General features: G+C 41.2%; 1 protein-coding gene across 2 annotated transcripts in view; it reads right to left on the reverse strand.

Moving 5' to 3' along the window:
- Positions 1-15,280, reverse strand: part of TBC1D31 (TBC1 domain family member 31) — a 73,282-nt gene that overhangs the window by 13,263 nt on the left and 44,739 nt on the right. For both annotated transcript variants that reach the window (XM_089677537.1, XM_089677536.1), the window contains exons 11-16: positions 10,240-10,373; positions 9,894-10,027; positions 6,899-7,078; positions 4,154-4,386; positions 3,744-3,896; positions 1,375-1,603 (exon numbers count right to left, since the gene is read on the reverse strand). In XM_089677537.1, coding sequence (XP_089533663.1) covers positions 1,375-1,603; positions 3,744-3,896; positions 4,154-4,386; positions 6,899-7,078; positions 9,894-10,027; positions 10,240-10,373 — 1,063 coding nt within the window. The remainder of the gene's footprint in view (positions 1-1,374; positions 1,604-3,743; positions 3,897-4,153; positions 4,387-6,898; positions 7,079-9,893; positions 10,028-10,239; positions 10,374-15,280) is intronic.

Below are 15,280 nucleotides of genomic sequence, written 5' to 3' on the forward strand. Positions count from 1 at the left end.
GTCACATACAAAAAATTTCAAAGGAAAATATGCCTGTGGCTTCTCTAAAGCCGCGTACACACGATGAGAATATCAGACGCCTGTTTTGTTTTTGTTTTTTTCTGCCTGCTACTCTCACAAAGAAAGCAAAAAGGTTATTAAAGATACGAAAATTCTCCTATTAAAGAAAAGAATTTCGAAAGTGATGTCATGTATAGTATTGTATTATATTTTTGGACGACTACTGTACTGATTAAAAGAAAATCGTACAATCTGGTATCGTACGAGAAAAAGGTTTGTACTTGTCCCTTCAGATATTGTCGCACAAATTGTCATGATTGGCTCTCGAAAGCTGTGTACTAACGGTCTGATTATTGGACGATCTGCCCTCGTACGAAAATTTTTGTACAATATTCTTATAGTGTGTACGGGGCATAAGTCTACCAAACCAACCCACCGCCTTAAGCTTTTGACTAGGTTATAAGGTTGGAAGTGTCACTGGGGTTATCTTAATATACAAGTAGCTTTCCAGCACCAACAAAAATGGATTATGGCTATCGATGCTTGTGTGGGATCACACCGAGGGGTGAGTTGTAGCAGTTTCAGGGGGTATGAACACTTTTTCACGTCACTGTATGTACATTGTTCCGTGAGGTTTCCAGTTTGGCTGTTACTGCAGCACCCGCTATCCTTAAGCCATTCCAGTAACGTATGTAATTGGGATGAGATCCTTGTTGTATGTTAGCTTTTCTTTCTGGTAGAAAGAGCTATAAAGTTTTCTGCAAAGCAGTCTTTAAAACATATGTAAAGCCAACACATTTTTTGTATTGGATAGAGTAGAGCATAGTTGTGACCTCTCTCAAGTTTTTTGTTTCCATGTCTATGTCCTCTCGGGGAGATTTTCTTACCCCAAAGCATGTCGTAACAGATCTCCCTGAGCAAGGGGACAATTGTCATCAGAACATGTTTTCCCCACTGGAAGATATCCCCTCACCACATGTTCCTGTGACAACACAAAATCATGGATTTCCTCTTACCTTCTGAACTAGAGACAATGGCTGCCAGTAATTATAGCAAAAGAGGTAAATCTCCGCAGTGAAAACACAGACAGCATTAAAACCCTGACAAGGGAGCCAACACTTGCCTTACTCTTAGCTTAACATACACTGATTTATAAAATGACAAAAGATGTCAGAGGTATCTGTACCTGTGCAGCAATTCCAGGTTTCATCTGCAGCTTAAATTTAGGACTGCCAGAAAAATGGAGCAGGCATAAAGAGGGGAGGGCAGTACTCTATATTACTTTTACGTTTAGCATTTTTATTACACTAAAGGTCATACACCTGTGTAGTTCAGTAACAGAACATCCAGATGAGACCTGGGATCAGAACATACTTGCTCATAAAAGCGTCTCTGGGCCTCCAGTTCCATCTGTTTGATCTCCACGTCTTGCATGACAGCTGCAGTTTCTCTCTCTCGCATGCACATCTTGCGTTCAATGTCATCATCCAGGCGTTTGAGCTCCATCTTGCGCTGATCCTGCTGGTGCCTCAAGAAGCGCCTGCGTGCACCATCCAGAAGCTGAAGCTCTTTTAATTTGAGCTCTCTTTTGATAGCTGCCAACCTAGGAAAAATGGGACTTGGTAATATGCCAGGGTTACAGTCAGAAAATGAAGATGTCGACATCTAAAGAAATGTAACTATCTATACAAAATGAATGAGAGATACGCAAAATAAATGTAAATTGGTTGCAAAGATAACATTTTGTTTTACCTTAATGCATTCTCTGCACTAAAGTAAAAAACCTTTTAAAGAGTAGCTCCCCCCTGCCCCCCTAAATACTCAGTTGAGCCTAATTTCGATCCAGTACTGTGCATGTCTGCAGAAGCTCCTCTCCCAGCTCTCGCAGGCTTAGCTGAAAGCGAAGAGAACCATTGGCTGCTGCTGTCAGTCAAAACCAGTGAGCAGACAGATGGGGGGGGGTTGCAGAGTGGAGCCGGGCTCTGTGTCATCTGAATAGACGCAAAAAGCCCAGCTCAGGATTGAGCACGCATGAGTGCCCCCATAGGAAGCAGCTTCCTATGGGGGCACACAGCGAGGGAGGAAGAGCTAGAGCACTTGTAGCAGACCCCAGAATAGGAGGGATTAGGGTTGCTCTGTGCAAAACCATTGCACAAAGCAGACTAGTATGACAAGTTTTATTATTTTATTAAGAAACAATTCAAGGTTTACAATCACTTAAAAAGTACATTTTCATGAATGACTGTACTTCATCTACAACCCAATCTTAACCGCAATCTGTAGATGAACGATTTCAAGCATGCAGCCCCTTGCTAAAGCAATGCTAATCTATTTTGTACTGTAGAATAAGGAGCGCACGTTGAGAGCCAGACTGCTTTTTTCAAGCAGAGCTCCAATCAACAGTGCTGCTTAGGGAGCAAAAGTGCTGTTGATTGGAGCAGGTTGGGATGTCGGATTGCCCAGGCTGGTTAGTTTACAAGACAGCAGCAGTCCAATTCTCCAATGTCTTGCCAGAACAGGGTATTTTACCCCTTGCAGTAGCACTTCAAATATTAAAGGAATTTTTTTTTTTTTTTTAATAACAAACATGTTATACTTGCCTGCTGTGTGCAGTGGTTTTGCACAGAGCAGGCCTGATCCTCCTTCATGGGTCCCCCATCAGCACTCCTGGTCCCTTCCTCCTGCTGATTGCTCCCAGAGCAAGCAGCATGCTATGGGGGCACCTAAGCAGGCTCGCTCCCAAGCCGCTGCTGTGTGTCTATTCATACACAGAGCGTGGCTCAGCACCACCACCCCCTCTCCTCATTGACTCACTGGCTGTGATTGAAAGTCCGAGGCTCTTGCGCACAGCTGGATCGCGATGGGGCTCAAGTATTAGGTGGGGCTGCTGCACACAGAAGGTTTTTTATCTTCAGTAAAGAACAAAAAAAACAGAGCGCACCAACCTTTCGCATTACCTCAGTAAGCAATTAGTGGATTTATTGCTATGGGAAATTTACTCACAAAAGTAGCAGTATAAACGATATAAAATCCCAAAACCGAGTCCCCGGTTTGGGAGACACGTGCAAATCCCATCCAGAGGGGAGACTCTCCGGATGAAGCCAACGCATTTCGAATGGGGGGGGGTCCCTTCTTCGTCAGAGCTCGTTTTTGGGATTTTATACTGCTACTCTTGTGAGTATATTTCCTATATCAATAAATCTACTCATCGCTTACTGAGGTAATGAGCAAGGTTGGTGCGCTGTTTTTTTTTTGTGCTTTACTACAATTTGTATCGAGCTTCCCCAGCTTCGTGTCAGAGTCGCACAACCTTTGACCGGTCCTGGAGGAACTTCTATATATCATACTTTATATTGGTTTATCGGCACTCTACTGATCTGGGTCCCCGAGCGCAGGAGGTGTTGTATCTCTAACCCTTAAACCTTTACAACCACTTTACCAGCTAACAAAGCCTAAAGTAGCAGCCTGACTACATAACATCAAATATAGAAATGGCCTTACATGTATACTTACCAACAAAGCTAGATTAGGTCTGGGCATTTAGGCTTTGAAGCATTCAAGTCTTGAAGAAAGAGTGCACAAGCCGATTTAGGCGAGTATAAATCAATCTATAGAGGTCTCATCACTGAGATAGAACATTATGGATAGGTAAACTTCCCAGAATCTAGCAAAAACTTAAATCTTTGTTTTGTCTGGACAGACCCTATAGTATTATTTAGCATAGAAATGGTAAAGGGCATTACCTCTGCCTCTGGTACAGAAGTCTTTGCTCCTCATCCATTAGTAGTTGGCGTCTCTGTTGCTCTGCTCCTCGGAGGAGCTCTTGCTGTTGATACCAGGCTTCATCTTCAGCTCTGCGTTTTATTGCTTCTGCTTCAACTTCATGGGTTATTTGCCTGCAAATATATTACAAAGATTAGCTTGCAGCCGACTTAAAATCCACAAATATACCCCCTGACAAAAAAAAAAAAAAAAAGGCCAGCATTGGGTTTTGACGACATTTTTCGCCATTTTGTGCACTACAAAAAAAAAAAAAAAAGAATTCAGACATGTGAAAAAGCTATTTAAATGCCATAATAAATAATGAATTTAGGGCTGTGTCTGCAGATTTCTGGTAATATTTGTAGCATTAAACAGTGAAAGTCTCCCATACTTCTCTCGTAAGTATTCCAGTTCTTCCTGGTGAAGCCTCTCCCTCTCTTGACTCTGATAATCCACAATAAATTTGGGGTATTTATTGAATATGGGATACTGTCCCTTAGTGAGGGGCACAAATTCACTGAGAAGGCGCTGAGGGTGGATCTCGGCTGGGGTGGCATCCATGAGATGGTACGATTCTTTAATCATCAAGTTGATATCCAAGTTATTCCGGTGATGGAAAAAATACTGCAGAAACACAAAAGGCAACATATACATGTGAATAAGCTGTACATGGAATGCCAGACAAACAGAAATCCTACGTAAACAGGCAAAAGCATGGTGGGGTGGAGAGGAGAGAGCAAGAGAAAATGAGGAAGAGAAAGAGCGAAAAGGGAAGAGACAAAGAAGGAGAAGACAGACAGAAAAAGAGAAAAAAAAAAAAAACTAGAAAGAGAAAACACAAACAAAAAAAGAAGAGAGTGAGAAAGAGCAGAAGAGATAAACAGGCTGGATTTCTTCATATTGTTAGCAATTCACACACTGCCACAGTGCATAGCCAGGATGGTTGATGCGATATATACTGCCTCTTTCTGTGTCATCTACCTGCCCACAAGACAATGAAAGAGAATATATATATATACTGGCTATTTTTATCATAATTTTTAACGTTTGTCTGTTTTGCACTTAAAACTTGCATTCTAGAGACAGTAAACAGTCACTGAGCTTGTTTTTTTTTTGTTTTTTTTTTCTTCTATTAAGGGTATTGAACTTGGATGGAGTAAGGGGCGTATGAAATGCCCAAGGAACACTACGTGTCATTTCTATCTGCTGCTTTGTTCCTCTGCTATCAGCATGAATCACTTCTGACAGGTTTTCCTGACACCAAGAGAAAATTGGTGAGGGAGCTCCAGCAGATTGACAGCCTCAGCTCTGTTACTATGAGCTGTGTGGAAGGGGGGGGGGTTCTTTCCCTCCAATTAGCTCTCAGAACTCTTCTCACTGAGCTCTGCAGAGTGTAATTTCAGCTCTCTGCCCCCTTTAAAAAAGCTGGACTCTGAACAGATGTGGAGAAGAGCAGATAAACAGGTACAACTTATGTAGGAGGATTTATTTCAATTCTGTGTATCACCTGAGGCCAGTCACTTTACTGGGTATATGTAAGAGTTTACTACCACTTTACCGCATGCCGCCCAGCCACTGTACATATACGGCGGCAGGGCGGCACTCACAGGCAAAACCACTTTTTAAGACGTGTGTTTTGTAAACAAATAGGGGGCGCGCGCGAGGCGCGCCGCCGCCCTATCTGTCCTGCGGATCACCGCCGCAGATGTCAGTCGCCGGGTCACAGCCGCTCGTTAGCGGCTATGTCCCGGCGATCGGCGGCAAACAGTGACAGAGAGCACAGCTGCAGTAGCTGTGCTGTCTGTCACTTCTCTGTCAGCTCGAGGATGAGCTGATCGAGAAAGAAGAGTTTCTCTTTCTCGATCAGCCTTGTCCCGCCCAGCACACACCCCCGCCCCCTAGTAAAACACTCCCCTCACTCCTATAACCCTTCCCTGCAAAATAAAGTTAACCCCTTCCTCCCCATTGCCATTAGTACAGTGTCAGTTTTTTTTTTTTTGCACTGATCACTGTGTTAGTGTTTTTGGGGATGTCAGTGACCCCAAGTCAGTACCCCCCAATGTCAGAATGTCCGCTGCAGTCCCGCCATAAGTCGCTGGTCGCTGCCATAAGTCCCTGATTGCCGCCATAATTCGCTGATCGCCGCCATTATTAGTATAAAAAAAACCTAAAAATCCCAGTATCTTTCCCACCATTTGTAAACGCTATAACTTTCACGTAAACCAATTAATTTACACGTATTGGGTTTTTTTTTTTTTAGCAAAGACATGTCGCAGAATACATTTTGGCAGAAATTTATGACTAAATTTGATTTTTGCATTTTTTTTTTTACTGGACATGTTTTTTAGCAAAAAGTCCAAAATATTGTGGTTTTTTTTCCTCAAAATTGTCAGCCTTTTTTTTTATAGTGCAAAAAATAAAAACCGCACAGGCGATCAAATACCACCAAAAGAAAGCTCAATTTGTGGGGAAAAAAAGGATGTAAATTTCATTTAAGTACCGTATTGCATGACCGCGCAATTGTCCGTTAAACTAGCGCAGTGCTGTATAGCAGAAAAATGGCGTAAATTGCAGTATCTATACCATAGTTTGTAAACGCTATAACTTTCACAGAAAGCAATCAATATACACTCATTGGGATTTTTTTTACCAAAAACAACATGTAGCAGAATACATTTTGGCCTAAATTTATAACCAACTTTGAGTTTACGATATATTTTTTATAGCTGAAAGTAAAAAATATTGTTTTTCTTCAAAAATTTTGGCCTTTTTAGGTTTATAGCGTGAAAAATAAAAAGCGCACAGATGATCAAATACCACCGAAAGAAAGCTCTATTTGTGTGAAAAAAAGAACGTAAATTTCGTTTGGGTGCAGCATTGCATGACCGCGCAATTATCAGTTGAATTAGTGCAGCGCCGAGTAGCAAAAAGAGGCCTGGTCATTAAGGGGGGTAAATCCTCAGGTGGTCAAGTGGTTAAGCTGAAACTGTAGCATTTTCCTTATGCCCTCCCATACTTTCTACATCACTTTTTTACAACAAAAACATGCTTCATGCTTTTGTACAAAGAGATAAATGCATTACAGCCTCTCACTTCCTTACATTAGAGTAACTTGTATACAAAGCAGAGAGGGTACCTCAATGTCTTCCTTCTGGTTGCAGTGCAGTAAAGGGGAGCGCGAGCACAGGACATAGGCCACTACCGCCATCAACAGGAAAGAGGGATGGTTGGAAAACACATTATCAAACAGCTTCAGCCATTCTTCTCTGGTTAAAACCTCAGAGAACAGAGTTTCCAGGAGTGGCCAGGCATAAACCTAGAATACAGGGACTTTCATTCAACAGCAAATCAAACTTCACCAAAAAGCAATTTAAACTTTTTTTTTTTTTGTAAGTAATGTGTGGCAATGCAGACAAAGCTCAGGGATTTCTCCTTGGAGACAGGAAGGGATATAATACACAAAGTGCCAACATCCCTAACGAATACAAGGGGGGGAAAAGTCCTCTTTTTTTGGTGGGACTTTAACGGCGCAAATTTACTTGAATGATAAATTTCAAAAATTCAAAAGAGATTTTTTATAAAATGCTTCTTTGGATAGACCTGGCCATCAACACTTTCTCACGCAAATTCCTTATGGTCATCACTTCGCACTCATAGTAGCAAAGCCCTATCAGTACCCACCAGCAGGTAATCTTGTTGACAGTGCATTTATTTATTTCAGGTACTTATATATCGCCATCAATTTACACAGCACTTTACATATATATTGTACATTCACATCAGTCCCTAACCCCTATTTTTACAATCTTCAAAAATAAATATAAAGCTACAATACATATTGCGGCGGTGTCATCATAGATGATATTGCAAATCTAATCATGGATCATGCATGGTTCGCACTTGACGCGTTTCGAGATCAACAAAAATCTCTTCCTCAGAAGTGCTCAAGAAGGCATGACGTATGATTCTATGTGTAGTAAAAACCGCCAGGGAATATTAAGAACAAATTACTATGTGAACACAGGCACGGATTTCTCGTATATCTCAGGCAAAAATGATGAAACAAAACTGAATATAGAAAAAACGAAGACCAAGATGAAGGGTGCCGCCCAAACGCCTCCTGAAGGGGCCCCGGGCAGCACAGTGGCTAAATTGTTAGCACTTCCGCCTGGCAAAACTAGGGTCGTTGGTTCGAATCCCAGCCACGGCACCACTTGCTTGGAGTTTGCATGTTCTCCCTGTGCCTGCGTGGGTTTCCTCCAGGAACTCCAAAGACATGCTGGTAGGTTAATTGGATCCTGTCTAAATTGTCCCTAGTATGTGTATGTATGAATGTGAGTTAGGAACCTTAGATTGTACACCCCTTGAGGGTTAGGGACTGATGTGAATGTAAAATATATATCTATGTAAAGCACTGTGTAAATTGACAGCACTATATAAGTACCTGAAAAACTATTCTTACACCGGCACTTGCAGTTTACAACTCTCAATGCTGCTAGCTCCTGCTCTCTCAGAGCTGCTTTCCTGAACATCTGGCCTTCACAGGAAAGAGTTAACAGTGGATGGTGCAATCTCCAGTCAGTCTGTTGACTTGGAAAAGGGAGGGGGGTGGAGAGAGGAGTGTGAAAGTGCCTTGTCATTATAGGCTATGTATGGGATGGGTGTTTCTATTGAGGAGAGACACGAATCTAGTCCCTGCACGCAAGGGTGGCTCCATGGGACACTGCAGGAGAAAGAATCCACCTTGAACCAGGAAACCTGGGGCAGCAGTCATGAATTGTGACCAGAAACGAACTCTCCTGCGCTCCGAGACCCAGATAGATGGAACCAGAACTGGAAAAATTTGACCACCAGTGCATATAGGGTTGTGCAGCTCCAAACAAGGCTGGGGAAGCCCGACCAATACTGCAAAGCGAAACAAAACAAAAAGCGCACCAACCTTGCGCATTACCTCAGTAACCAAATTTTATTCAATACAGAATGATACTCACAAACAGCGAAGTAATTCAAGCATTTAAGTCCTCACAGGGACTTGAACATTAGGCAGCCTGCGCGAGTCCCATCATAGAGATAGACACTCAGAGCAGCTGACGCGTTTCGAAGGGCATCCCTTCTTCCTCAGAGCTGTCTGAACTATGAGTGCTCTCTCCCATATATACCCAAGGACTGAAGCTAGACCCTCCCTTCTGGGTTGGGCAGTCTCAGGCTGGGAGGAGGGGCCAAGGTGTCATCCGAATAAATAACAATATATATGTGTGATACAATCATAGAAATACATTATAAAACTTAATTAAAAATACATTAAAAAAATCTATCTATCGATATATATATATATCTATCTATCTATATATATATATATACATACATACATATATACACACACACACACACACACACACACACACACACACACACACGCACACACGCACACACGCCTTTAAAGTGCATTGGAAATAAAACAATTGAAAAATTTCAATTTCAATTTGCAATCATGTCCTGATGAGGATAGTGACTGATTGAAGTAGGTATGTGTATAAGTATAAACAATACATTAATTATATATATTTTTCAAATGGAACTTATATTGAAGTAGAATTGTTAAAATGTTAAAATTTTTAGTTTTTAGAAAATCGATTTTATATATACATATAATTATTTTACATTCATTTATTTTACATATATTATTAATGCTTGGTATATCACTTCATATGCAGTGTCCCTTTCCTTTTTAAAAATTTTTTAAAATGGATTTTCTAAAAACAAAACATTTTAACAATTCTACTTCTACCCCTATGAGGGGACTCGCGCAGGCTGCCTAATGTTCAAGTCCCTGTGAGGACTTAAATGCTTGAATTACTTCGCTGTTTGTGAGTATCATTCTGTATTGAATAAAATTTGGTTATTGAGGTAATGCGCGAGGTTGGTGCCCTTTTTGTTTTGTTTCGCTTTGCAGCAGTCATGAAACCAGCTTAAAACTGGAACACAAGCAGGGATTAAAAGATAAAGCTGCATATTCAGTAAGTGATTACATCAGCAGCTTAAAAAAACTGAGTGTTGAATATCAATTTACTGAATCTACAAATATAATGCTTTGATTTGAGAGCTTACTATACAAAAGGCGTATCGGTTACCTGAGACGTAACTCCAAAATTCAAGAAATGCTGAAGAACTTCCTTGTCGTGATGTGCCAAAACATTCTCAACCATGCCAAGGATGTTGATCGGTGGATTAGGGAAGTACTCGAACCAATGCTGACACCAGTTAGCTGCAGAGGCACATAATAGGTTATCACAGGCTAGGCCAATACATGGCCCTCCGGGTTTTGGGAGGACAATCCCCACGCACACTCCTACTTGCACGTTTCACACCTGAGGAAGGACACTACTGGCTAATATGATCAGAACAACAGGTTTGAATGCTATAAATGTTCACACTAGGACATTCTTTCTAAACAAAACAAACACAAAAACAACTTACTTGTAACAGTAGCAACAACTTCAAAGCAGATGAGCTGATTGTTCTGAAAAAGCTTGACAAATGGAAAGGCCAGCAGAGGTAAGTATTTAGTCTCTCCAAATATCGCAGACCAATGAGCCAAGGCTGAAAGTGTCCTGGTGAGCAAATGAAAACAGAAAAAAAAATGGTTTTATTTGGGAATTTCTGTTCATGCTATTCCCAGGAGATTAATGGCCAGTTCACACCAGATGTGTTTCGGATGTGTTTTTGTATGCGCATTCCAGTGCATTTTTCATGTGTTCTGGTTCATTTTTTTTCTCCTTTCTTTTTCTTCAACTTAATGACATGTGCGTCCCAGTGAATTTATGTACGTTCTAGTGCATTTTTTATGTGTTTTTCTTATTTATTTCAGGTACTTATATAGTGCTGTCAATTTACGTAGCGCTTTACATATATATTGTACATTCACATCAATCCCTAACCCTCAAGGGGTGTACAATCTAAGGTCCCTAACTTACATTCATACATACACATACTAGGGACAATTTAGACAGGATCCAATTCACCTACCAGCATGTCTTTGGAGTGTGGGAGGAAACCGGAGTACCCGAAGAAAACCCACGCAGGCACAGGGAGAACATGCAAACTCCAGGCAGGTGGTGCCGTGGCTGGGATTCGAACCAACAACCCGAGTACTGCCAGGTAGAAGTGCTAACCATTTAGCCACTGTGCTGCCTCTTGCATTCCAGTATAGTTCAGTGCAGAAAAAAATGCAGCATATTCTACTTTTGTTTTTCTGGAAGAGTAACACACTGGAACTGACCGCACTGGTGTGAACTAAGTCATTGGAAACCAAGTAACCTAATATCAATGTGTCGATGCAGAAAAAAACAAAAAAAAAAACCTGTACTGGACTGAATGCGGTATGAACTGGCCCTAAAACACAATAAAATTCTACAGTGTATGTCAAGGGAAAAAACAAACAAACCAAAAACATGACTGCCATACATACATATTTCTCCATGGTTTATTACTTGATTTTAATACCTATATTTTTATTAAAGGTTAACAAGAAACAAGTGGGACAGCATTTCTGTTTACATAGTAAATGACAATATCAAATAGTTACCAGCCTCTTACATAATATCCAAAAAACAAAAAAAAAATTGTCATTATCTCAGAACACATCATAAAAACTGGTGGTACACCGAAATGAAAATTCTTGGACCGAAACCAAAAATTCATGATGCATTTGGCTGAAAACCAAAAAGGACAGGTTTTTTTTTTTTTTTTTATTTATAAATTGTACGTTATTAGACTTTTTAATTAATATCACGAATATCAATTTATTTTCAGCACCTTTTAGGTCGATAGGCTGCTTTCACACTGAGCAGTTTTTGCAGCACTTTTGTGTTTAAAAAAAAGGTACAAGAAAATACATCCCTTTAAATTCAATGTATGTCCTTACACTGGTCCATTGTGCTTCTCGGGGTTAAAAATCCTGCTTGCCGCATTTTTAGAGCATATGTGGCAAGTTTAAAAAAAAAACAACAAAAAACACACCTCCCCATCAAGGCCTGGTTCACACTACTGCATTGTTTAAAGCTTTTTGTAGAAACACACTACAGTCCATTTAAGATGATTTCCTATGCGACACATTCACATCAATGCTGTTTTGAGCTGCTGCGTTTTTGGAAAGGGTCAGGGACTTTTTTAAAGGCAAAACATTAGCAGTTCAGACTTCAATGGAGACGCTGAAGAAAACGCATAAAGTGCGTGTAGTTTTCACACGTTTCGCTACTTTAATCTGCCCGGCAAAAAAAAAAACCCATTCAAAAAACACAAAATGCATAAAAAAAAATTAGTCAAAAATGCAGGTGCACAAAATGGACAAAATGCAAACTGCATTGGTGTGAAACAGACATGAAATCCATTGAAAATGCATTAAAAAGGCATGTGTTGTTTTATTTAATTACAGGTACTTATATAGCGCCGTCAATTCACGCAGAGCTTTACATATATATTGTACATTCACATCAGTCCCTAACCCTCAAGGGGTGTACAATCTAAGGTCCCTAACTCACATTCATACATACACATACTAGGGACAATTTAGACACAAACTAATTCACCTACCAGCATGTCTTGCTGTGTTTTGCATTTTTAATCTATCCAGCAACAAGTTGTCCCCAAAAAAACAAAAAACAAAACATTCAAAAAACAAAAAATGTGGCAAAATCGTGTGTGCAAAAACGCAGAGCGCACTGCAAATGCTCAGCCCCTTTTTTCCGATTGGCAAAATGCCAATAACACTATTTTCGGCTAATACATTTCGGCCGCCGGTACATCAGTGCATCTCTAATAAAAACATAACGATAAAAAGGACAATTACGTAGTCGACGTAAAACTACCTGCCAATGGTAGCAAGCTGTGGACAGGTCTAATCAAAAATTATGTACCAAAAAAGAAAAATTAACAAGAATGAAATGGGAGTTAGGACTGGTTCACACTAGTGCAGGCCATGTGGCCCTCGTTTGCGTGGGCACGGCAGCACATTCATTTGAATGGGTTGCTATGCCCGAGTTTCATGCAAGGAAAAGGTGCATGCACCTTTTCCAAAATGCATTAGCATGGAAGTCGCATGGTCTTTTTGACCATGCGGTTGCTGTGCAGATTGCGCCACGGGATGAGATGCGTTGGGGTGTCTTGCAGAATGAATGGCACCCTGCACATCTCGCAAGAGAAACACAATGCAGCGGTGGGTGGTTGCGGGTATCGCATTGATTCCCAAAACCAGCTCACAGCGTACGGGATAGTATGAACCAAGTGTCACACGTCCTATCAGGGTTAGACTTCAAGTGAAGCACTCCTCCTGTATACCTACTTCAAGGCTATCAAAGGGTTACAGTGCAAACAGCAAAGATCATAGAAGAATACTACCATACGGGTCTCAACCAGGGTGGACTGACCATTTGGAAACTCAGGCACTGCCCGAGGGCCAGGGGTCAGTAGGGGGCCCCATGAGATGCCCCTGGTACCTTTTTCATAGGCTTTTTTAAGTTTGGGCAAGGACACAGGGGCCCCATGATCCCCTATTGCCCGGGGGCCCCATGAGTTGTCAGTCCGCCCCTGGTCTCAACGCTTTAGGATACTTCAACCATATATTCCAGCTGGAGAAAAAAAAAAAAAAAAAAAAAAAAAAAAGGTATCCGCTCTATGGGCTAGCATCTTTTCATACAGATCCAGGATTTATTTCATTAACCCCTTCACCGGCAGAGCTATTTTTCGATTTTTTATTTTGTGCACATGAATATGTAAAATGTGCCACATCCCTATTACACTCAAACAATTTATAAAAAAAAACTGACATGCTGAGACTTTTAAGGCACAACAAGAAATGATATTAAAAATATATAAAAATTTATTTGTATGAAAAAAAATTGTTTGTACACGGTAAAATGCACATTTTAGGCCAGGATATAAGTACAAACCCCCAAAAACTATATACGGTATTTTCTGAACCTTGGAGAATAAAATGGTGTCAGTTGCAATTTTTTATGCCACACGATATTAGCAAAACTCTTTGGCAAACCAATAATTTCAGTTAAAAACAAACTGCACACAAACACAATACCCATTTTTTTTGTGAAATATAAAAGATTAGGTTACATCCAGTAAATATATACCAAAATATGTCAAGCCTTACAATTGCATGTGCCCATGAAACAGTGAGAAATGACAGTACCCAAAATTGTCGGTTTAAAAGCCTGTATAACTCATCAATTAAGAGTTATATTAAGTGATTTGTAAGCATTTCTGCAGCTGATTTAATCACTTACTAAGCATGCAGCTTCTTTATCCTTCACCCTAGGTTCACATCTGTGCGGGTGGTGCCGCTCCGGATCCGCACGAAAATCCGTGCAGACGCTCAACCCGCAAGGAGAAATGCGTACCCACGGGCGGGTGCCATTAGTTCTAATGGCAGGCTGTCTGAACTGGAAAATGCAACCGTACTGGGAACCGAGGTTCCCGTGCGGGCTGTGTTTTCAGAAGTAGTGCAGGGACTTCTTCCCTGCGTGTCACGGGCACGGGAGTGCATTCAAAAGAATGGGCTCTCGTGCCCGTGCAAAACGCAGCATGCACAGCCGCATAGATGTGAACCGGGGGTCTCTCCTTGCCTACACTGCAGTTTAAGCTGGTGCCCCAGGTTTTTGTTTCAGGGTGGCTCCTTGCAGCATCCTATGGAGTCACCCTTCAATACAGGGGCTAGGGTTGTCTCTCTCTACATTTGGTGCATCAATAGAAACACACGTACAGTGGGGCAAAAAAGTATTTAGTCAGCCACCAATTGTGCAAGTTCTCCCACTTAAAAAGATGAGAGAGGCCTGTAATTGGCATCATAGGTAGACCTCAACTATGAGAGACAAAATGAGAAAAAAAATCCAGACAATCACATTGGCTGATCTGGAAAGAAGTTATTTGCAAATTATGGTGGAAAATAAGTATTTGGTCACCTACAAACAAGCAAGATTTCTGTCTCTCACAGACCTGTACCTTCTTCTTTAAGAGGCTCCTCTGTCCTGCACTCATTACCTGTATTAATGGCACCTGTTTGAACTTGTTATCAGTATAAAAGACACCTGTCCACAACCTCAAACAGTCACACTCCAAACTCCACTATGGTGAAGACCAAAGAGCTGTCGAAGGACACCAGAAACAAAATTGTAGACCTGCACCAGGCTATGAAGACTGAATCTGCAATAGGCAAGCAGCTTGGTGTGAACAAATCAACTGTGGGAGCAATAATTAGAAAATGGAAGACATACAAGACCACTGATAATCTCCCTCGATCTGGGGCTCCACGCAAGATCTCACCCCATGGGGTCAAAATGATCACAAGAATGGTGAGCAAAAATCCCAGGACCACACGGAGGGACCTAGTGAATAACCTGCAGAGAGCTGGGACCAACGTAACAAAGGCTACCATCAGTAACACACTACACCGCCAGGGACTCAGATCCTGCAGTGCCAGACGTGTTCCCCTGCTTAAGCCAGTACATGT

This window comes from Staurois parvus, unplaced genomic scaffold (assembly GCF_062004578.1).
Source record: "Staurois parvus isolate SC_StPar_1 unplaced genomic scaffold, SC_StPar_1.0 ptg000187l, whole genome shotgun sequence".
NCBI classification, from domain to species: Eukaryota; Metazoa; Chordata; class Amphibia; order Anura; family Ranidae; genus Staurois; species Staurois parvus.